Genomic DNA, 25,161 nt, shown 5'->3' with positions numbered 1-25,161 from the left:
ACCTGAGGCCTGGAAAGGGATAGCCAAGCTCCTGATCCCCAAGTCATATAGAGAGTAGAGTGTGTCAAGGTATTTAGTAGCCTAGCAATCCCTTTCAAAATAATCCATGTCTGCTTGCAGTCCCAAAGACAATGCTGGATGGTCTCCACAATAGAAAGGCAAGGAGCACAAGTGGAATCTGCACCAAATCTCGACCTCCACTTGTTTGCAATCCCTCCATGTATAGACAGCCAAAAGAAAAGAGTGATCTTTCTGCTCCCAATGGATTTCTAGAGTCGCTTCCAAAAATATTTTCGCAAATCTGCAAAAATTTGAAAAGTCTCCCAATGAAGTTCTCTAGTAGGCCCCCATCCCTCAAGCCTAAATGATATTTCCTGACATTGCTCACCCTGTATCGAAAGAAGGGGAGGATCTTCTCTCGATGTCCTGCATCAATCTATTCCCATTCTTCAAGATCCCATCGCAAATACTTGATGGGGACCCCCCCATAAATCCAAAGTCTCCAAGAGCCCAAGTGAATGAGATCTGGGTTAGGTACCATCCTGCATCCAAGAAGCTCTACTCCACATGACCTACAACTCTGAGCTGAAAAGGAAAATGCATAAGTATAGCATCCGAAGATCTTGATAGCCTGCCCACAAAAATGAACATCGAAGACCAAGGCATCCCTATTTGAACGTGAAAGTCCTATGACTTGAAAAGGAATTCCCGATCTCGTAAAGGCTACAAGCCAAGTTTCAGAAGAAAGATATCTGTCTCACCACGGAGTACCCATTCCAAAGGTAAAGCATCATCTATCAGAAGAATTCTCCCTGCACTTCCTTTGAGGTCGCTTACTAGTTAAGCTAGTTGAGATTGTTGTTCATCTGAAAGTATTCTGAAATCCTTCCAGGAGCCCACCGAGGAAGCAGGACCTCTCTCCCATCTAGACCATTACATGTATGAAGAAGAACCCAAGGGTCTACCATGCTCATCAAGTATGATGTCATTCCACATGACAGGCTGCCTTTCAATCTCTTCCAAAGAGGTTGGGGCACTCTCCCGAGAGTACTCTTGAAGCTAGCACAGGCTTTCAAGATTGTAGCCATAAGAGGGAAGGAGGGGGTCTTGAGACGGGCTGAAGTAAATATCCACCTGGTGCTATCCATCCAATCTCCACCTATGGAAGGAGAACAAGACTGTATGCAACGAATGAAAAAGTCCTTCCAAGGTTCTTGCCTTGGCATAAGACCCCTGACCACCATCTTGCATAAAAGCACTCTGTTGTGCAAGTCTAGTGAGACATAATTAGGAGGTATCCATTCGGCTTAGGAGTGGCATTGGTGCTTTTGGCAGCTTCCAATTGTGAACTGCTGCTGATGATACACCATGCCAAGGTGGCATCTTGATCATTCTATTATTCATCTTCAATACGTTCACACTTGTGTGGATGTTACATTCGAGTCTCAACTTATGACGAATACTCTTCAAGAACTAAAGTGACTTGTCATTGAGCTGAAATCCCCATCTAGCAGTCCAAGTACCCCAACATTCCACCTCTAGAAATTCACTGGCTCAACCTCCCCCCTATGTGAAGGGGTTCACTAGAGTTGAAAGGAAATCAAGTGACTTGAGAGCTTGGTACGGTTATTCGAAGAAGTACTCTCCAAGATTGGTATTGTCCACTCTACATACATGGGTGTACGCTCTGCTAGCTCAGAGTCTAGCGGTTGTACTTCTGGAGAATCATCTTACCAAGCTAGAATACCCCTGGGTTTGCACAAGCCTCCAATCTGCCTCTCTAAGAACCCATCCTTTGCAAATTCTAGATCTTGACACCACTCCAAAAATGCAAGAGTCCAAATTGGATAGATGATTGTCCCGATAGGCACCAGGATGAGCCCTTTTGATGCCTGCACTGAGCACAGAATGTTCAAGATGTCAATCCTGAGGCCAGCCAGCCAAACTCTAGAGATGATTAGCACCACCTCCAACAATACGAGGGTCTACAGTGGATAAAAGCTTGTGTCAACAGACACCAGAAGGAGCCATTTTGGTGTTTGCACTCAGCACAAAAATTGTTCAAGGTGCCAATCCTGAGGCCACCCACACTAAGCCAAATTATGATATAGGTAAATTCTAGTCCTTGTTCAACTTCGCCCAACCCCCAACACTAAATCCCTTCTTGCTAGCTGCAATCAATTCGTGATAGTGACTACAGCTAAAATTCCATCATCGTTAAGCAGAAGAAAAGAAAAACGGTCAAGCAATGATGGAGGACTGTCTAGGAAATAATTTAAGGCTCAGTCGGGATTTCCAGTTTGTGCTCATGGAAGATTCAGAGCTTGGAAGACAACACAGTCGTTTAATAGTCACCTAACAATTAATGTTCTTCCTGCTTTTCAGAGATGCCTTCCCATTCAAGAAAAATGTTTGAAATATTTAATAAAAATCAATTCTAAAACAAGTAGCATTCAGTATTAACCCTTACTAGATTCTGAGCTATCTATGTAGATGAGAAGTTCAGGGCTATTCCCAGGGAATTGGAATAAAAACAGAACAAATGTCCATGATCTTACTTCCAGACCATGAGCTCCACAATGCCTACTGTGAGCTGACTGTTATGGCATTAATAACCATGTCATCAATGTCCATAGTTAGGCACCACAGTATGAAGATATGTTCACTTAGTTCATCGAACTGTTCAGCTACTCTCACTCCTTAGGCACAGGAAGGGAAAGGTCATCATTCAAGATGAAATCTAGGTCTTACAATCTCATCTTATAGAAGCATGCTCAATCACACAAAAGTGTAAGAATATGAACACCATAGCATGCCATTTGAAAGTTCCAGGAGAATACAGTCTGGTTTAATGCAGTAAATAAGCATACAAAAGTTTATGAGGCTGAGAAAGGCCTTTACATTATTTTTTCTATCGTAAAACAAATTCGGATACAAATTTTTAGAAGAATTGCCTTGTGGTTCCAAAAGACATTTAAGAGTATTATCAAAGAGGCTATCTTTCTCCAATAAATATGCAGAAAGTCTAGCTTACAATAGTGCTTTAAGCACAAAAATTGAAACCTGGCATTTTGTACGCTATCATGGCATTAGAAACAATGGCATCCCATTCTTCCGCATAAGTTCAAAACAACCTATCCTTGAAGCAATCACAGATACTTACTGCAAAGGCTATATCACTGAGCTCAACCACAGCTAAAGTGAGAAATAATGGTGTTGCCTGCACAAATCACTTACATTCCAATATGAGATTTAAGGTTAAAATAGGGAACACAAACTTATTATCAGATATTTACATTGAAACGTTCAACTAAAACATAATTTCCCTTTCATTGTGCACCCTAAAAATAACCTAGATTAATTAACCTCCTCTCACAAAACGGGACAGGCAATATACCATCCGAGGACCCTCCATTGTAGTAAAGAATTTGTTCCCATCATACTGATCTGTTTAGAGATAACAAACAGACAGGATGTCACAATCTTTCTCTTGGTCAGAGCACAAAAACAATTCTAGTGCAAGACACAAAATAAGCAAACATGAATGCTGTAAATAACTCCGAAAAAGGACAATGTTGCATAATTAAAAGAACAAATTCAAGGTAAGACCAGGTCTCCCTAAATACCGATGTTTGACTCACAGGGTTAGTGATCTAAAACAGTGTTTTTTATGGCATTACACCAAACCAACAACTTCAAATGAGAAAGAAAGAAAGAAGGTTTATTAACATCTACAAAAGACCAAAGGGTCTATGAGACTGAAAAAACCCAAATATAAGGGGTGGAGCCACTAAACGGGCACCCACACCCAAGGCTGGTGTTTGATACGAGAAAGTAAATACATTGTGCTGTCGCTGATGTGGAAAGAGAACCGCAAAGACAAGGACAAAGAGGGGATCCTTGGCCATCCATCCGAGTGATGGAACTTGTGCATGCTGTCAATGGAACGACTACACCAGGAGGCTGAGGCTAGACAAGCTGAGCTCGTCCGACAGTGGCTCTGGATCTGGAGATGGCTTGTGTGGATAAGGAAATCAGTAATGAAACATTGCTGGTGCTCAATACAACCAGTCTGCCTGAATCTCTCCCTCCTCTATAATCTCCAAGAGGTAGCTCGTCCTCTGACAAGGGCCATCGTCAATCCAGTGGTATGTCTCCCCACGTCATATACTAGAGAGGAGATGCCTGTGGTCCTTGTGTGATTGATCATTGTCCGCTCAAGGTTGGGTCAGTCGAGTCATACTCTTTCGTTCTCTACCACCTCTTGGGCTCTGATGGTCCCTTCTGTACTCTCTTCTGCACTTGCAAGAGGTGACCTCCATGTCACTGGGACTCCAGAAGGCACATGGCCATGTGTCGCTGATTAGGATGTGCCAACAAATTCTGAGTGGTCCAAAACCGCTCCTTAATAGACAGGTGCCGTCCACGGATCTCAGGTATATAAATGTAAAATGCTAATCTGTCTCGGTCTCCTACATATCACATAAAGTGTACAACAAGCCTAATAAATCACTCTTGTCAGCTAGTTTGAATGATTAGTTGCCAAAGACGCCATAGCTATGAATTGTATCTTATGACACACAAAAGACACATATGAACGGTTACCCATGCACACAAAAGATTAAAGTAAGGGACAGCCATCGAAAGAAAGCACTCATAAGAGATGTTTGCATGAAGCATTCTACAAACATTTTACATAATCAAAAACAGCAAAGTGTCCTTGACAACTTGACTCTGCAGTGCCTGCATAATAGCTTTGCACTTAGGATTGGTTCCCAATAGTAAGATGTGACTCCAAAAGAGACGCTTTTGAAAGGAGGATATTTTCCTCTAGAGAGCACAATACTCGAAAGACACGAGAGCTGTATTTATATCAAGCTTTACAAAGCGTTGAATCCAAAGAGGAAGAAAAGAGGCTGTTGAAACAAACAAAAGAAGTGCTAATTACAAAAACAAAAAGGGGGGACTTGCTCCGCTCCCTCCCTTCCTTGCTGTGGTGCTCTCTGGTCACCTTCTAAGCCCAATTTTCCTCTGCTTTCCTTCCCCCTGATGTGCCGCTTGCTCTCCTTTGTGGCTATGGTACCTGCTTGCCTCTCGCACAAGAGCTTTCCTTCTCGACTCTGCTAGTGACCTCTATGCTCCCCCACTTGAGCTACACCAAGGCTTGGGCCTAGCTAACCCTTGCAATGGGCACCCAGTTGAATTGGTATCAGAGCAGAACATAGACTACACCCAGGCTTGGGCCTAGCTAACCCTTGCCATGGGTGCCCATTGCAGTTGGTAACCCTTGCAATGGGTGCCCATTGCGGTTGGTATCACCGTCCGTCGCCAGAATTTGGATAGCTTCCATGAAACTTTGGTGTCCTCTCGCTGAAGTTTGCTTTCCACATGTGGAATTTCCAAGGCATGTGGTGTAGTAGTATGACTTCATGTGTACGCATGAGGCCTTCTACCACACATCAATGGAAGTGCTGTGTAGAGCAAGGGATGAAACTCTTTGATTGTGATTTATAATGGCGTGCTGGAAAATAGGCACATGTAGGCAGAAGAGTGCTTTTGTTACCATGTTCACATACATTTTCTTGCAGATTTTTCAAGCTGGTTTTCAGGGGTCTCTCTTCGGTTGAAGGAGGCTTTTATCAGCTTGTGGCCTGCAGAGGGGATCATAAGCTTCTGTAGCAACCTTGCTTTGAGGCTAGATTGGCCGTACATGCTGAAGTTCAATGGTGCATGCTGGGGCTTTGCGCTGCAAGTCATCAAGAGGTGCCTTGGATCTGGTTTATCAGCTTCTAAAGGCTGGAGAAGTTACTTGGATAAATACAGTTACCTCTGGAGCTTGCATTTCTGTTTGTTTCAGTCTTTTCCTGCGAGTGCATGTATATAAATTAGAAACTCATAATTAACCTTTAAGAATCTTCTTTTTTAAAATTTGTAAACATCTCCGTGAAAGATTAACATGGATTTACCGCAGTAAGTCCATTCTTAACACTTTGTTTTATAAAAGTTGATAAGGGTGTGAAGCAACGAGACAACGTTGCTAAAAAAAATGGCAACATGCGACCATGCCACTAAAGAACAATCCAGCAAGAAGAGACTTTACCACCTCCACATTGATCTAGAAGAAGAGTATGCACTTGTGCAAAAACGATGGAAGGGTCCACAAGTAGGTGCAATGCAAAGAGGTAACACGAGGATAGAAGGCTTATAGCATATTAATTTATGGTGTGATGGAAGCATTTACTGGGATCCTGGACAGGGGATAGGCACGAGGACTGAGCTCACCCCTCTGTCACAGACACCGGGTATTTGGTTTTTGTCTTCCATTTGATTGCCTTTCCTTGGATTGAAGCTATTTGCAGTACTTTTCTTGTGTTTGGAGTCCTTTATGGTTCCCACAGGCTCAAGCAAGCACTCAGAAGCAAGGGTGTGCCTGGGAAAGGCCAGAGGACAGTGTTGATGCATGTGAGAGCCTTGAGGCTAAATTGAGCGCAGTTTGCATGTTAGGTTGGTTGCTTGAATGTTTTTAGTTGGGTCAAGTCAGAAGTGAATTACTAAGATTGTCTTGCCAGTTGGATCCTATTGGTGCACTATGGAATAGATGCCCAGAGGATAGTCTGAGGAATTGCAAGAGGAACAGTGCAAGGGTGAGCCCCTTGGTGTAAAGCATTTTTCCATTCAGAAAAATTAAATAAATAGCGAAAGTGGCACCAAGGCATTCGGAGCCAATGGGTGTCTTGTGTACTATTTTCATTGAGCAGGGGCATTCTAGCCTCCACACAGTTTTATATATATATATATACACCTTTGTAAGACTAGAATATGTCCAGTCATAAAATTTAGATTTTTTGTTGTTATCTACACAGAAAATAAATGAGAAAATGAAAGAGAAGAAAAAAGAGGGAAACAAAAACTTTTATGAAAAACAAAAGGAAGACATACTTAGTTCTAAAAACTCTAGCACTTGAAATAAACTGCAGGAAATCACAAGACAAGAGCTACATGGGCTCATGCACTCACTACCTATAGCTTTGTACATGAAGACAGAGCCTCCCTATCAAGGGAGTAACTGGCACAGGGTCCCCACAAAACATCTGGTTAGCATCCAGCGCCCTGCCCAACTCCTCCGTCTTTATCCCCAACCTCAGGGCTAAATCCTCAGAGATGAAGTTATCTATATCCCAAGATCAAACAATATGAGTGCCTGCTGGTCTCTTATGTTGCCCCAAGAAAGCAGCAACTCTCTTTCCTCTGGATTTGTTACTCTGCCAAAACGTCCAAAATTCCTCCTACCATTGGCTTTTGCTGTCTTGGTGGCTTTCTCTGCTCCTGAGAACCCGAATGTTTCTCGAGGCACCGGGCAGCCACATGCCCTCGGTGCAGATTCTTTACCCATAGCTCCCATTTTCTCTCAAGCTCTCTTTCTCACTCTCTCTCTCTCTCTCTCTTACACACAACACTAGGGCCCAGGACAATCGTCGGGCTGGACCCCTCAAAGGTCTTTATTAAGAGAGAATTTTCGAGTACAAGAGTTCAGCGCTCGCTGTTCTTACAACCTTCACCACACGCATACACAGAGATTTTCAGTTGATGTACTTTTGGCTGCCTCATTTTGAGGTTGCTACTCTTGTAATATAATCAATCAAAAGTTCACTTTTTTTAAAAAAATTTATTTACAAGTCCAAAGGAAGAAGATTGAAATACATCTGGTAGAATAAACAATACATAAATTCACATATTATGATTGTGTGTATGCAAAAATAGTGTCACGTAGCAAGTGATCCTTTTATGTGAGAAACAATGATCCTTGCTTGATCCCACTACTTTTAACAATAGCTGCTGATTTCCGCTGGAAGATTGTGCTCTATGTTCAAACACTTATTGCTAGCTAGGTTATCAATCCCTAAAATCCACTTAAAGAAACTCCCCTTAAGCAAGCCGTCTAGACTCATGTTGAACTGTTTTAACCTATGCAGCCTCCCCAAACTCCAATTAGACATTATCAAACCACTATCAAAGAGGAGGCATAATCCAGTTTTTCCCCTACACTATCCATGCTTAATGATACTTGAGCAAGTTTTGCTCAAACAATCATTGATACAGAAGCCCTATTTTCTATCAAGCAAAAACTCTTACTCTGGCTTAATGCAAACCCTGTTACATAAAGTTGAGTAATTCAAGAAAGAACTTAAGACTGCTCAGAATGGGGGACTTCAACCTCCCATCTCATGTTTGAGAAATATGTTTTCGAAGGACAGAGGCTTGCAAGCCTGCTAGAAACTACTGCGGTTGCATTATCCACCCAAAAAGGAGCTTTTCAAAATCTCTAATTCTGTGCTTTGTCCATTCCAAATCTAGATGCAGGAACAAAAGCTAAAAGAAAAGATGTACAATATCAATTGCACAATGTTCTCTGGTGGCCTGTACCTGAGCTAGTTAAAAGTTGTATGTCTAGCATGATGCAAAGTAACCATTTCAGAGGAGGAAAAAAGGAAGAGTTAGAATATATTACAAGCATTGTTTATAAGGAAGGGCAGAGTTTCTCCTGCTAAGAATCTGGTTAGCATGTCAAAACGGAAGAGCCTCACTTGAATCCCCATTTTATTACAGGGGAAAGGAAAGAAACATAAGAAGTGATCAGTCGAGGCAATGCAAAAAGTACCTGTAACAGATATAAACCTTCTGCAGGTGTTCACAATGTAGTTGTTTGATAAGTCCTCCTCCTCTTCACCTTCCTCAGTCAGAAGCTGTTCAACAAAAAAAAAGAAATTATTGACCTCCATGTTCAAGACTAAATTGCACACCATTGCATGTCATAGACCTCAATGCATGCGACAAGTCTATTGGTCCCAATTTTTTGCAAGAATCTAGATCCTTAATATACATCTTTTTAGAGAAGGTACGTACCATAATCTTCTAGTGGGAGACAAATATATAGTGGCCCGATGCTTACACAACGAATCATTAAATTATTATGATGACAAGATTTCATGAATCTTTTTTCTTTATATTTCCATAATTTAAAAAAGTGCAAGATGCTTTCTTCTTATAAAAGGGTGTTTCTTGAATTTACACAAAGATGGAGGTAAAGAAAGTACTTGATTTATGTTGATGCCATTGTATTTTGTGCATAAAGAACACAAATGGGTGTGAAGAAGTATATGCTTTCTCACTTTAAAAATGGACATAACACTCACTGCCGAAGGGTGCTTCTCATCTCTTTTCCATTATGAGCCTCTCAATGACCTACATTATGTGGACCTACATCTAAAGGCATTTCAATTTCTTTTATCAAACTTCCCTTGTTGATTTATTCTTCTTTTTGTTGTTTTTCTGTTTTCAGTGAACGTTCTAATCGTGTCTTCTTCTCTATTCAATACTTATCTTTTCTTTGCTGTCACTTGACTTTCTTAAATTCATTTTTCTTTTGATTATATTCCATTTTCTTCCTTTATTTTGGCTTGACTATACTAGGGGTTCAAATTTCTTTCCAAGTTTCTCTTTTCAATGTATTGCCTTGATTTCAGTTCAAGCTTTTCTCTTGTTTTCTTTAGTTTCTTGAGTCCTTTTACCAATTTCCTTCCTTTCTTCTTTCTTGTTCTTTATTTGGATTCATATTAATCTAAAAATTCGTTGAAATCTACATCTCATACGAGGTTTTTCAATTGAGAAAATAAAAAAAAGTATGGGGAATTTGTTGCAATCAGATCCATATTGCAAAAATTATCAGGTGGCGGCAGAACAGTTCAAATGCAATCCAAGCAAATTCTTGATCAAAACAACCGCTACAGCCTCGGATAATTATGCCCCATGTCACATGTGCTTCACAACAATGAAAGTCATGGTTCTTGACATGAAATGGCAAACATTTTTGGCTTTGATGTGAGTCTCCGATAGACTTACTTTTCTTGATATGAGCACATTTGGTTAACAATGGTAATGCCAAATGAACACCTCCATATCATGACAGCAAGGCAGATCAAGGCATGTTGAAAACATTAAAATACTTACTGAAACTTACATTGCCAATAACACTGCCTAAGAAAAATGCAAGAATGTACAAAAAAAAGAGCCAGGATTCAAACCTTGTAAGAAGAGAAAATCAAAAGAGTTGCAAAGAAAAGATTCACTGCTTCGAACCTCTGTCCAATCCAACAAAAGCCAGCCATTGTCTTAGAGCATTTGACATTTTTACTTCCATTAGCAGAAACCAGCACATGTCTTCATCTCAAAGACTTACAAATTTCAAGGAAAATAATCTGGATATACAACCAAAAAGACCTTTGATAGCAGAGATGTGATTTGTTCTTTAAAAAGAATAAGTGGAAAAACCTGTAGAGTCGCCACTCCAAGAAGTATCATAGTTGCTCTAAATATAATGGCCCCAGAAATTCCATAGGTCAAAACACGACTCTGCAAGATATGTCAGTAGCTATTTAAAGAAGGCATATGACTTCCCATGCATAACAAAAAGACAGCAGATGTTCAAATTTTTAAAGCTTTATTAAGTCCCAAATTAGCCTTGCATCTACAGACTACACTATAAGGGGTAATCCTCAAATTCCTTACTCTTCTTCCTCAAAGGTCCCCTCATGGACACCAAAGCTCGTGCACCAAACCCAGCGGTGCAATGGTGTCTCCTCACCCAAAACTGTCCGTATCCCTCTTTGCACAGAAGCCCCTTACTCATACTGCTGTTGGAACTGCTGATGGAACCCTTCACAGACCCCTTAGATAATCATCCTGTCTCACATCATTGACCTCCTCCTTTGAGACACCCTCCCCCCACCCCTCCCCTCCTTGAAAATAACCTACTTGTCTCTCCTCCCTAGCAACCCCCCACAGCAGACTTCTCACTCCCTGCTTAGCAGCTCCCCCACAGGAGACCTCTCACTCCCTCCTTAACCTTCACATCCAGAAGGTCTTCTTTACTCTTTCCTCTAGGCCCTTTGCTTTCTCTCTAGGAAAACCCTTTCTAAGGCTTATGCAACCACCCCCGACCCCATCCACATAAAAGAAAGACCATAATTTCCCTGCACAGCTGCCATTAGTCCCACCCACACATGCAGTCCCCACATCCTCCAACACAAAACTCCTGCTCAGCTCCTCTCATGCCGTCCCCCCTCATGAACTTCCCAATGGGTCCATTGTGTTAGATTTTACACCCTTTCTTTCAAGAACGTTTGCTTATATTTAGAGTAATTGATCCATATCCAAGCGGCAGCTACGAAAGCTAATTTGCCAATCACATTGTCTTTCTTTGCAGCAGCATCTTTCAAACAGATTGGAAATTCTTGCCTCTCTTTGGACTACAGATTGGACTCCATTGCAATCATTCCAACCCTGGCAACCATGAGAGACAACGAAGGGCTTCAATCAGCTTATAAACAGCGTGGCTATTCTACCTGATAATCCTGATTGGCTAAATCCTCGGATCAATTTCGGGTGATTATGATGATTTTCGAGCGTCATTTGAGATTCTACTCTGCCATTATCAGGATTCCAAATGCCTTGTATGCAAAGGGAGGACCTCACAAAGGATCTTTTGTAGATTTCGGTGTCTCATTTGCCATCTCCTTCACATGTGGCAGCAGCCCATTCCGGTATTCGTGATTTTTAATCATATTATCGCTAGTACCAGAAGACAAAATATCTCAAACCGGAGATTGGTGTTTATTGACTCTTCCCCCCATCTAAATCCAAAAATGTTAATTGACTCTTCCCCCCCATCTAAATTCAAAAGGACTCCCATGTTCGGGTCAAGAGTAGAGAAAAAGTGTTTATTGACTCTTCCTCCCCATCTAAATCTAAAAGGACACATGTGCATGAAAGGCTTACTCTACTCGCTGATCTAACAAAACCTACTGATGAGTACTGGCTGCACCAAGGCACTCCTAAATCTGCCACCTCAACCCTGCAAAGCGTTTGGAACTCCGGTACCATGCATGATTCACTTGCTGAGGGTCTCATTCATCTTATCCCAAAAGAGAGTTGCAGAAATTTGATTTCTCACTGGAGGCCAATCACTCCTTTGGGCACTTTTTATACGATTTTGGCCAAAGCTCTACATTTGCAGCCCATTCTTTCACATCTCATCCAAGATACACACATGGGCTTCCTACATTGCCGAAGCATTTTTTATGATATCCTCTCATTTTGGGAGGCTTTGCATTGTGCCATGCAGAGTGGCCAGAGGCTTGGCATTCTACTCTTAGATTTCAAGAAAGCTTATGATAGAGTAGATTGAGGTTTTCTCGAGGGTAACATTCTACGCATTTGATTCTCAGGTGCTTGGATCAGAGGGGTTCCTTCTTGGTACAGATCAGCCCACAACCAAGTGCTTACCAAAGGAGACAGGGGAGAGGTGTTTCAAATCTCTAGAGCTCGACAAGGATACCCTCTTGCCCCTTTTCTATATATATTTGTGGCTTAAGAAATAAGCATCTTTTTGAGATCTCAGTCAGATATTTTAGGCTCAAATTTCCCCCAAGACAGGTTGAGGAGATCTTGGAAAGTGAGCTTGCTGAAGACATTACTGCTTTTTTCATGCCACTCCACAGAATCTTACTTCTTTCAGAGCAGCCTTGGATTTATTTTGCTCCGTAGCAAGCGCACATATTAATTGGAAGAAATCCAACGGCTTTTGGATTAGCGATGAGAACACTCCAAATTGGGGGGGCGATGGGGTGTTATGTCATATACGTGGGTTGCCAGGTTGGTGTGGACATTCCTCCTTCGCAGCAATTTGATCTTGTGTTGAAGAGTATCAAGAGGAAACTCCTTTTTTGGAGTTCAGCCAAACTTGACCTTGCTTCCAAGGTGGTTGTGGTCAACTAGGTACTGCTAGTGAAGGCATGGTTTGTTTGCTCTTGTTGGTGTCATCCTAGGGCTAATTTCTTTGGAGTGAACTAGATGGTTCGGCAAACACCAGAGCCAGGGTGGCTTGGGAGACTTGACCCTCCCCACGAAAGAAGTGGGCCCCAATACCATAGATCTAGACTTATAGAGCAGGGCCTTATTATGCAAGGTGGTGTCAAGAGGCGTTTGCCATGACAGGAACCTGATGCATACAATCCGGTTCTCCTTCCATTGGATGGATAGTACTAGGTGGATCTTTACCTCAACCCATCTCACAGCACCATCCTCTCCTTTAATGGCTGCTATTCTGAAAGCTTGGGCCAACTTCACGAGTACACTTCAAAGAGTTTCTCCTTCCTCTCAGGAAGAGATTGATAAGCAACCTATCATGTGTAATGACGGTATGCTTGATGATAACGGCGGCAAACCACTTGGTACTTCTCACTATATGCAATGGTCTAGATGGAAGAGAGCTCGGCGTGCTTTCTAGATTCTTGGAAGGATTTCAACAACCTTCCAAATAATTGTATCCTCCAACTTGTAAGTCACCTTAGAGGAAGTGTAGGGAATTCAACAAATGATGCAACGATATGCTTGGATTGGGTTCATGCAGTTGACAGGGCTTGAGGGCCTTTACGAGGTCAGGTATCTCACTTCAGGTCATAGGACTACGACGTTCAAACAGAGACGCCTTGGTCTTTGATGTTCATTGTGGAGGCAAGTTGTCCAGGTATATAGACGATATCCTTCCGGATGTTGCATTTCAGCTTGTCAAGGTTGTAGATAATTTGTAGAAGTGGTCTTTGGCTTCTGGATGGTATCTAGACCACCCCTAGCCCAGATCACATTTCGTTGGGTGCATGGAGGAGTTGGTTCTATGGAGGTGTCCCCATAAAGTATTTTCAGTTGGACCCCAAGGAGTGGGAGTGGATTAATGTAGGGCACCAAGAGAAGAGCATCACCTTCTTTCGCTGCACAGTGACTAATGCCAGGAAGTTTTAGCTTAGCCTTAGAGGCTCAAAGCCCACCAAAGCTCCTCATTGGGAGAATTTTCAAAGTTTTTGCTCACTTGCAAAAATCCTTTTAAAAGAGAGACTGAAATCCCTCGTGCATAGAAAAATCACTCTTTTCTTTTGGCTTTCTATCCATAGAGGGATTGCCATGAACCAGTGGAGGTCCATGTTCGGAGCTACTTGTATTTGTTGTCTTTCTACTGAAGAGTCTATTCAGCATTGCTTATGGGATTGCAGCAGGCAAGGATCAGCTGGAAGGGGATTGCTGGTTTATTGAGCACCTTTATTCCTTCTCCCTTCTGCTTAACCTGGGGCTCAGCTAGGAAAGAGGTGGTTAAAAAAGGGAGATCAGCCCCTAAGGAGTTCATATCTGATGCCTTGAAAGAAGATAAGAGACGAAACACAGCCTTGACTATCCTGGTTAGAGGACTAGTAGTAGGCGACACCCCTATGGTAGATGCTGCAGCATTGTTCATCAAGATGGATGTCAACCTTACTTGTGATGTGAATTGGAAAGTGGGCAAAGCCGATGCACCAACCTGGCCATTGGTAGTGAGACTTCGGACAGCAACAGATAGGTCCATCCTCATGAGTATGAGAGCAACACTCAAGAATACTGGGACATTTTTTAATGATGATCTCACGCTCTTGCAGCAAGAGCATTGGAGAGAGGGGATAGTGCATGTGATGGCAGCAAGACAAGAGGGGAAATGGGCTCCACACAAAGACAACAAATTGATTATTTGAGAGACAGCAAGATGGGAAGAAAAAAAATGAGGGAGAGATGGACTCAGTGTCAGGCCTATGGGAACAGAGCAGAAAGTGGATTGAGTATGGCGGTGTGGAACTGCAATGACACCCTTTGGTCCAATCTAAGAGATTTCTCAAAGACCTACACTAACAAAGATGCGGTCTTCTACACTGAGACACATGAGAGTCCAGCGAGAGGGCTACCCATAGTGATAGGATATACCTGGGAGTCAGCTCATAGGAAGGAGACGAGGAGAGAGCAAGATACGAGGCTATGGAGGCATGGCAGTTCTTTTCAGATCACATCTGAGATCGCATATTTCTATGAGTCGGAAGGAGAAGCATGCACAACACATGGATACGTGTTCGGTCACCTGTCCACGTCCGATTTTTATTGCAATACGCTACTTCCCCCCAGATATATCATCCTATGCATATGAGGTCACCTAGAGGGTCACACTCCATACTAACGATATATGATGAGATCACAAAGTTCTCTAGGCAAAGAGACATCCTCCTCTTAGGTAGGTTCGATGTGCACACAAGGAGCAAATAGATGGGTCTACTTGACTTTGGATCAGATCCCCTCAGAGTACCAGAGATAAACGAGTTAAGTTTGAGATAGTAAGACATTCTGAGGATGCACCACAAATGACAGGGTATGAGAGACACTTATTGGAGATGGGAGCTGTACATAACTTGATCATATATAAAGGTCTCCACAGATGGCCATTATCCGGAGAGCTCACTTGCTTTCCACAGAAAGGGGGGACCAACACAGTGGACTACTTGATCGGCTCCCTAGCCTTTGTGCCATGAGTACATGACGTTATTGTCCCTCACTCCCACTCGGCGTTGACCACACTTATCTGGCATTCAGCATTTCAACTGCCAGGTCTACCACAGGATAGGACTCTGTTAAAAATCAAGAGGGAATGAATCACTCAAACCTCCACCCAAGATCCCTAAAACTCTTACACACACTCAACTCAAATAGATGATCACAGATGCAACAAACCCTCACTCAGAAATAAATATGGACGGAGAGAGAAAGAGAGTATATTCATCCACCAGATGGTGGGCAGAAAAATATCTCCAAGGGAGCAGTACAAAACACAGCAGACTGCTGGAGAAAACTGATGGACTCTCTCTCACAACCTGCTCCAGATCTGAGTGCTGAACACGGCCTTGGAGAGGGGCTTTCAGTCTTGCACTGGATGCTGGAATGAATGGAGGAGTAGGCCTTTTATAGGCACTGCCCAGGCCCCTTAAGTTGACCGACCAGCAGAGTTGGTACCCTGTCTGGTGGCCGACCACATGGGCCCTAGAAAACCGACCAGGGTTGGCCCTGGTCGGTGGCCATGGTTGGGCCGACTTGGCCTGCCACAGGCCCCTATATAAGGGTGCCCTGTGCAGCCAGTCTGCGCTGCTGCAGGAGCCTCCATGCCTAAAGCCCTGTTTTACCTGCTGTTGCAGGCTGCAACCAGCCCGTGTGCTGGTTGCCTAAGATGCCGACTTGAGTCTCTCTCTCTCCAGCCCTCCTACCTCTCACTGCCCCTTGTCCCCTCAAATCGGGGGCTCACAGGTGGGCACAATGAGTTTCTAACACCCCCCCTCAATGTCACAACTGTGGGCCAATCCCCATTCGTTTGATGAGGCGCTCCATCTGTTCTCAAGGAAGTGCCTTCGTGAAGAGATCGGACAAGTTGTCGGCGGTCGGGCAGTACATAAGTTCGATCACGTCGTCGATGATGAGCTCTCGAACAAAGTTGTAATGAACTTCGATGTGCTTGGTCCACGCATGGTATACTGGATTCTTGGCAATGGCTATGCAACTCTGATTGTCGCACATCAGCACTGTTGCGTCCTCCTAACATACGTCCATGTCCTCCAGAATCCACCTCAACCACAGTTTCTCACAAGCTGCTGTACACGTGGCTCTGTATTCTGCCTTTGTAGATGAAAGGGCCACTGTGGGTTGCTTCTTACTCAGCCAAGAGATGGCACCAGATGCAAGTAAGAAATAATACCCTGTTGTTGATCTCCTGGTGTCAACATCACCCGCCCAATCACTGTCACAGAACCCGCCTAGTTCGATGCCTTTGGTATAAGTAATCCCGTAGGTGCAAGTACCCTTTAGATACCTCAGCACCCGTAAACCTGCATCCCAATGACTCTTCCTGGGAGAAGCAGAGAACTGGCATAATAGCCCAACTGCATAACAAATATCAGGTCAAGTATTGGTAAGGTAAAGCAAACTTCCTACCAATCGTCGGTACAAAGGAGTATCGACTGGCTGAGATGTGTCGTGAACACTTAGCTTGAGCCCGACCTCCATGGGAGTTACTGCTGTCCTGCAATTCTCCATCTGAAATCTCTTCAGAAGTTCTCTGCAATATTTCTCCTGTGAAATGAAGATCCTATCTTTGGCCTGCTTTACTTCTATCCCAAGAAAGTAGTGTGATAACCCAAGGTCAGTCATCTCAAACTCAGACATGAGTAGCTCCTTGACCTGAGAAATCTTCTTGACATGGTCACCTGTCAAGATAAGATCATCAATATAGAGGATGAGTACCAATCGCAACCCCTTCTCAATAAACAAGTAGAGGTTTGCCTCAGAAGGGCTCCGACTTAGCCCTATCTTCTGAAAGAATACATCAATCCTTTGGTACCAAGCTCGTGGGGCCTGTTTCAACCCATATAGCGGCTTCTTCAACCTGCAGACCTTTAATGGGGACCTTGGATCTTGAAAGCCCAGTGGCTGCTCTACGTATACCTCCTCCTTCCGGGTTCCATTAAGGAATGCGGACTTCACGTCCATTTGAAAAATAGGCCACTGGAATTTGGCAACAACGGCAATCAATGTCCAAATAGTAACCATGCGAGCTGTGGGAGCAAAAGTTTCATCAAAATCCATGGCTTCAACTTAAGCAAAACCTTTGACCACTAACCTTGCTTTATAGTTATCCAAGCTGCCGTCTGATTTGTATTTAAGTTTGTATACCCACTTAGTGCCGATGACTTTCCGTCGCGGGGGCCTGGCCACTAAGTCCCACGTATTGTTCTTCAGAATAGCATCCATCTTTGCCTGCATGGCAGCCTGCCATTCTGGATGGTCCTTTGCCTCCTCGAAGGTCCTTGACTCTTCAAGCTGAGCCACCAACGCAAAATTCACGGATGGGGTCTTCTGAAAACGTTGGGACCGTCGTAATCCGGCACTGCTACTCTCAGGTATTTCGGTGACCCGAGAGTCTTCCAATGTCCGTAAGTACCATTGGGGCAACCTCTTCTACTTCTCAGTGGGAGGAGGAACTCGAACTGCTTCTGGAACATCATGCTCTTCCTCAGTACCTTGTGGTACATCAGCTTCCGATTTCGCCACCTCTTGGATGGTCAACCTGGGGCGGGGTGGGTTCGGGGGTTGAACAATCTCCTCCTCCTCAATCTGAGGCTCCTCCTGGGGTTCAGGTTCCTTTTCCTCGAAGATAACATCCCGACTAATAAGGATTTGCTTCTTTACTGGGTCGAAGAGTCGATAGGCCTTGGATTCTTCGCTATACCCAACAACGATACATTTTCTACTCCGGGAATCAAGCTTGGACCCGTCTTCCTTGTGCACATGCACCCATGCGTTAGAACCAAAAATGCGAAGATGAGTGATAGAGGGCTTCTTACCATAAAATGCCTCATATGGAGTCGTGTCCTTGACGGCCTTCGTCTTGGTCCTGTTGAGAATGTGTACGGCTGTATTGATAGCTTTACTCCAATAGACTTTAGAAAGGTTCCTACCTCGGAGCATAGCAAGCCCCGTGGTGGTTCTATGCTTCCTCTCGGCTATCCCGTTTTGCTGAGAAGTATGTGTTGTGGTGAGTTGTCGCTTGATCCCATGCTTGCGACAAAATGTGTTGAACTCATTTGAGGTGAATTCTCCCCCCCTGTCTGTACGGAACGTCTTGACATCCTCCCCTGTCTCCTTTTCAACTCTGGCCTTTCAGTCCTTGAACTTCTCGAAAGCCTGTGACTTTTTAGCCAAGCAATACACCCAGGTCATTCTACTGAAATCATCCACAAAGAGAAGTGAGTACCTGGATCCTGCCCACGATGCTGTAGACATTGGGCCACAAATGCCAGCATGAACCAACTCAAGAGGTTTGCTAGCCCGAAACGAGGCCTCTTGTGGGAACTTGTCCCTGTGTTGCTTGCCTTCTAGACAAGCCCTACAAACACCATCCTTGCCTGTAATTGGTGGAAGTTCATCCACCATCTTCGACTTTGACATTTCGGCCAAGGTTCCATAGCTGACATGACCGAAGCGCTCATGCCAAAGTTTGGACTTTCCGTTGTCTTCATGAACCAACATTGCATTGAGGCGATACAGTCCGTTCTCTTCAACTCCTTGAGCCACCACCTGTCCATTTGCTTTGGATGTCACGGTGACCTTGCCATCTTCAAAGAGAACTGCCATGTTGTTTTTGTCCATCTGACTTACAGACAGTAAGTTCTTGCAAAGGTTGGGTACATAAAGTACTCCAGAGATATCCTTCTCCTCACCCGCAGTTGTAATGAAAGGAATGCTACCAATGCCCTTCATAGGACACGTCCGGCTATCCCCGACAGAAACTTTGGAATCGGGGTGTGTACTTTCCATGGTTTTGAACCAAGTCTTTCTGTTAGACATGTGCTTTGAAGCACCGCTGTCAACATACCAACCCTCTTTTCCTTCACTGACTGCATACGCTGAACAATGTTCATTGATTAAAAACAACTGTCCAGTCGTCCCATTGGCAGAATCATTCTTAGGCTCTTCTTTGTTCTTGGCTTCTCTCTTCCGCTTCTGATCCACCTTCTTCTTTCAGCATTCTTTGGCGGAGTGGCCAAGCTTTTCACAGTAATAGCACTTCATTTTCTTCTTTCGGTCAGCGTCCTCTAACTTCTTGAACTCCTTTGGCTTGCCTTTTCCAAGCTTGTCTTTGGCCACTAATGCCTTCTCGTTGGTTTGCGTAAAGAGTTTCTCTCGAGCCTCCTCTTGAAGCAGGAGTGGGCCAAGCTCCTCAAAGGTGATTGGCTTAGTCCGTTGACCCGCAGTGACCGTAGTCACAAAACTTTTGAAACTCCGTGGCAACTTGTGGAGTGTGAGCAACGCCAATTGACTCGAGTCCACCTTTTGACCAACCGCTGCGAGCTGGTCCCGCACGATTTTCACCTTTGTCAGATGGTCATGCACACTATCACCCTCATTCATATCAAGATTATAAAGCTGATGCTGAAGAGTAATGATACGGGCTGTATTATCGGTTTCATACAGCTCCTTCAGTATGGCCCACGCCTCTGAAGACGTCTCTGCCAACTGGATATGAGGAATCACAGCCTCTCCTGTCGTGCCAATTAGCATTGCTAAGGCTTGAGCATCCCTCTCCTCCCATGCACTGAGTTCATCCGCATCTGCTTCAACTAAAACTTCACCTCTTTTGTCCACAATGTCCTCCGGCTTCTCCTCGGTCCCAATCACTATCTTCCACAGCTTCCGTGCCAGCAGATGGCTTCGGATCTTGGCTTTCCAGATTGGATAGTTCGTCCCATCGAGCTTTCCAGCTTCACCAAAATTGGGAATAAATGAAGACGGAAGATGACTGGAGAAGGAGGAAGGATGAGCAGTGGGTGTAGAGGCTTCTGAACGCTGATCCATTTCAGTGAATAGCAAACTGAAAAACTGAAGCAAAAAAGATGTACTGACCTCCCGTGCTAGCCTGAGCTGAAAAAAGAATCGCCTTTCTGCCAAGGGACTCCTTCCTTCAGAGAGTGCTTTGATGAAGAAGAGTTGAGAGCCTATGGCTCTGATACCATGTTAAAAATCAAGAGGGAATGAATCACTCAAACCTCCACCCAAGATCCCTAAAACTCTTACACACACTCAACTCAAATAGATGATCACAGATGCAACAAACCCTCACTCAGAAATAAATATGGACGGAGAGAGAAAGAGAGTATATTCATCCACCAGGAGGTGGGCAGAAAAATAGCTCCAAGGGAGAAGTACAAAACACAGCAGACTGTTGGAGAAAACTGATGGACTCTCTCTCACAACCTGCTCCAGATCTGAGTGCTGAACACAGCCTTGGAGAGGGGCTTTCAGTCTTGCACTGGATGCTGGAATGAATGGAGGAGTAGGCCTTTTATAGGCACTCCCCAGGCCCCTTGAGTTGACCGACCAGCAGGGTCGGTACCCTGTCTGGTGGCCAACCACATGGGCCCTAGAAAACCGACCAGGGGTGGCCCTGGTCGGTGGCCCTGGTTGGGCCAACTTGGCCTGCCCCAGGCCCCTATATAAGGGTGCCCTGTGCAGCCAGTCTGCGCTGCTGCAGGAGCCTCCATGTGAGGCCTAAAGCCCTGTTTTACCTGCTGTTGCAGGCTGCAACCAGCCCGTGTGCTGGTTGCCTATGATGCCGACTTGAGTCTCTCTCTCTCCAGCCCTCCTACCTCTCACTGCCCCTTTACCTCTCACTGCCCCTTGTCCCCTCAAATCAGGGGCTCACAGGTGGGCACAGTGAGTTTCTAACAGACTCCGCCTCCACCCGTGTTGTTCAAATACACTTTGGCCATGCTCTTGATGCAGTTTATATGAGCCAACTGTCTCATGAGCTACCAACCTTCCTTGGAGATGATGAAGACCTCGCCCATGCCTCAGACACTCTTGTATCAATGGTTTGCCGCTGCCAGATCCTTCAAATGACTTGATCCGCAGCACACCCCCAACTAGGAAGATGCCCCAGAATCCATGGTTTGACGATGAGTAACGAGAGATGAGATCTCACCTCATATGGGAGTAGGCTCAGGGGCACCTAACGACGCTCGAGGCACAGCAGATCTCATGTCACCTGACATTGGTAAGAGGCGGGCTTTCCTCTCGCATAGGATGGATGAGTTGATCCAATCCTTTCAAGGAGGGTACCTAACTATTGCACGGGGGCTTCCTCTCTAAGGGGAAGCCACCTCTCCCCATCATAGATCCACGTTTCTGGCATACTTACATGACATAACTCTATGACATCCCGATCCATGCATCTTTTATGCCTAGGCCCACCACATCAATTTTGTTTGCTGCATAGAATGTGCAAGCTGCATTGCATCGGCTCCACAACCGGAGAGCCTAGGACCATGAGGGACTGCGGACATAGATAGGAGATCTTGGCCCTAATCTTAGCGCATGGTTCAATCATGCTGTATGTCACAGCTTCCGAGGTACAAGTAGCATCATGCCAATACACAAAGCAAGGGATCCCATGGACACTGGGAACTCCTATACTCTCATGATTGGTCACACATTGGCTAAGATATATGGATCGAGACAACAGGCTTTGGAGCAAGCTGAATTCTCAACACAGCATTCCACTCTTAACCATGTCTTCACTCTACAGGCAGTCATTGAGGCGGCAAGATCAAGATTCCAAAAAGTCTACTCTTGCTTTGTAGACTTACAAAGGCCTTTGACACAGCCCCACGATCCCGCATGATTGGGTGACTTCAGGAGATGCAAATCCCGAAAGACATGCTTCGAGGGGGGGTGATGAGTTTGTATAAGCTAGTCAAATATCCCTTTGGAGACCTATCAAATTCGATTGAGAGCATGATCGGAGTGAAGCAAGGATGCCCCTCTCACCGACACTCTTTGGACTCTACATTGATGAGATCTCGATCTTTATTGATCGCTTAGGGGTGAGTTGCTTGTTGCTTTGATGATATGGATACTATTGTACACAGATGACATAGTCCTCCTATCCTCTTGAGCAGCCCTAGAACTGTTTTGCAAGGAGAGAGACTTGACAATCAACCTTGGTAAGACCAAGGTTATGATTTTCAACAACTCACTGGTAATACTTCATCAACACAGCTTCACTTATCAAGAGAACCAGTGGAGATTGTGTAGTCATACACTCACAGGACCAATTTTCACAATGGTTCATATGGCTAGGGCACAACTTACAAGAGGACACTAAGCTCTAACTCGACTAGAGCGACAGCGCTTTCAGTCATACTTCCAGGACCCCTCGACGAAGGGATGGCTGTTTGAAACAATAATGAGACCGACAGCCACGTATGCAGCACCATTCTGGGGCACGATCTCTCAGTGGCCGATTGGCGGCATTTGACAAGCTACAAGTGATTATGGGGCCCACAATGATTTGCAATAAGCCCATAGTTCCTGACCAAACAGTACATGCAAAGTTGGTCATGACCCCACTCCAAATTGATGCCATCTTCTAGATAGTGACAAATCTTCAAAGGGTTTGGGCTTTGCCTACTTGGAGACTACCGAGCTTAGCATGAGACTCATCCAGATGACTAGCTGAGAGAGGGGTTAGCACGATCTAGTACCCACGCATATCCAAATGGTTTGTTTGCAGATGGACCCACTTCCCCTCTTCTAGGGCAACTCGGATGCCCCATCCCCACTACTCTCATGAGATGAGATCAACAATAGCATACAATTGGATCTAGTCCATCTCGGGGGGGGGGACCAAGAGTTCCCCACCAAGATCCAATTCTGCCGCAACCACTTTTTGAGAGTATCGGAAGATGGAGTGATTATCAAACCCTAGCCATTACGCAAATGTGGATCTTGTCCCATCAGCCATGGATCGAGACAGGGGCAAACCGATCTACAGTTTATGCACACTAGACGGGGTGGAGAAAGAGGACCATTTCCTATGCACTCTATGAGATCCATGGACGATACCATTGTCTCTTTCTAGAGGATCTTGGTTTTGGACCACTCATCCACTTTCATGGCCAAGTCTGCATTGGCCTCTATCTGATTGAGATGCGGCAACACCAAGAGACCCTACTGAGAGAGACCAGATAGCAGGAGGTGAGAGTGTCAGGGGGGGCAAAGACAGATTGAGCACAGTGACATGTCACCAATTTCTATGCATTTGAGTCAAGCCCTAGACATAGTGAAGTAGAGGAGGAGGAGATAGCTTACGTGAGAACAAAGCGGATCAGCGGGAAGAGAGAACATAGAGCAGCTGAGCCAGAGTCACAGTGACCACGCACGATGGAGGTCCAACCTATCTCAGCTCTCCTCAGAGGGGACCCCCTAAGCCGCAAGCTAGCACTCTTGACATGGCTCACCAGATACAGAGATCATGGAGATGGCACCCCCCGACAGCGAATGACATCTCAGCAAACACAGATAAGAGATATCTTCTCATCCCACCAGAGAGCCACCATGGTGCCTAGTTATGTATTTTGAGTATTTGAAGTACTAGTTTTGAGTCTTGAGTTTTTGAGCTTATTATTAGTATAGTACTCAGCAAGGGCCCTAGCGAGCCCTTTGCCTCATCCCACAGTGGCTTGTATGAGTTACTCTTTCGTTGTACTTTGTCTCATAGGGCCTCCCAAAGACGTAAATACATCTTTCTTTCTTTCTATCTTTCTTTCTCTCTTTCCTTTGGGGGTTAAAGTCAACTTGCTTGTCAGTGGAAAGATTGTTGCCATTGGGACAATATTCTCTACATCACATGATGACATGTGCCAAGGTGTGCCCTTGGGAGAAAACAATGTATCGGTGGCGATCGATATTTGTATGGATGAAAGTGCACTTCTTCCATTTCCTACAATGGATGCATTCTTAGTCTATGAGGCTTTGGGTAGTGTTGTTCGTTGGAAAGCACGATCAATGAGTTGTGTGGACAATGTCAATGGAGCTATTGTACCAATGAATGATATAACATCAGATACCATTGATGTTGAACCTCTATGTGAATATGATGAGTTTTCCATTCGAGAATCATGGAAGGTTAAGAAAGTTTTAATATGGGATGAGCAGAAAACCAAGAGCATTGCAGAGGGTGTTGTTTTGTATGTCTACCCATTTGAACCTATAAATTTTGAGATGCTTGGTGAAGGTAATCTAGGTGTGGGAATTGAAAAGTATCACAGTGATGTATCAGACATCGATACCATCCACTTAATAAAATGGCCCATTGCACAAATAACCTTTTTAGATGGAACTTCATGCTGGCCGCATAAATGGGTCTCCATGGACAGGAATATTTATTAATAAGCTGCAATCCTGGATGGCAAGCTAGAAAACTTTGTGTTTTTTCCAAGCCTATCTTTCATATTTCCCTTGTGAAAATTTGAGCTATCCGTGGGTATAGGAAAATTCCAGGGTATATTATTTGGGGATAAAAACCAATAATCACAAACCTGATATGGCAGAGGTACACGGAAATATTTGAAAATGACAACAAACACAAAAAGATTGTCAACTGAGAGACTTTGTTCGACCAGGTACCTGCACAAACAAGCCAATTCACAACCAGAAATCATGTTTTTTTAATAGCAAGGAAAAAGCCAAAAATGAGAGTGACTGCAAACAATTTCCTTCAGGAGACTTCCCACAATGCCACATCTAGTTTATCAAGAGTACAATGCTCAAATTCTAGGCCCACCTTACAAAACTATGTTTCACATAAAATCTGCAAATCAACACTTTACATGGGGTGATAAACAACCCCACGAGAAGTGGGAGAACCACATT

At 44.3% G+C, this 25,161-nt stretch overlaps 1 protein-coding gene across 1 annotated transcript in view; it reads right to left on the bottom strand.

Moving 5' to 3' along the window:
• Positions 1 to 25,161, bottom strand: part of PDE149 (integral membrane TerC family protein) — a 61,967-nt gene that overhangs the window by 20,467 nt on the left and 16,339 nt on the right. The window contains exons 6-11 of the mRNA XM_087385877.1: positions 24,828 to 24,915; positions 10,330 to 10,410; positions 10,083 to 10,139; positions 8,660 to 8,744; positions 3,398 to 3,447; positions 3,164 to 3,220 (exon numbers count right to left, since the gene is read on the bottom strand). Of these exons, the coding sequence (XP_087242003.1) occupies positions 3,164 to 3,220; positions 3,398 to 3,447; positions 8,660 to 8,744; positions 10,083 to 10,139; positions 10,330 to 10,410; positions 24,828 to 24,915 (418 nt within the window). The remainder of the gene's footprint in view (positions 1 to 3,163; positions 3,221 to 3,397; positions 3,448 to 8,659; positions 8,745 to 10,082; positions 10,140 to 10,329; positions 10,411 to 24,827; positions 24,916 to 25,161) is intronic.

Source organism: Dipteris shenzhenensis, chromosome 15 (assembly GCF_047967505.1).
Source record: "Dipteris shenzhenensis isolate YYH24624 ecotype China chromosome 15, Dip_SZ_1.0, whole genome shotgun sequence".
Lineage (NCBI taxonomy): Eukaryota > Viridiplantae > Streptophyta > Polypodiopsida > Gleicheniales > Dipteridaceae > Dipteris > Dipteris shenzhenensis.
Note: the sequence above shows the minus strand (reverse complement) of the source record. Positions and strands in the feature narration are given on the sequence as shown.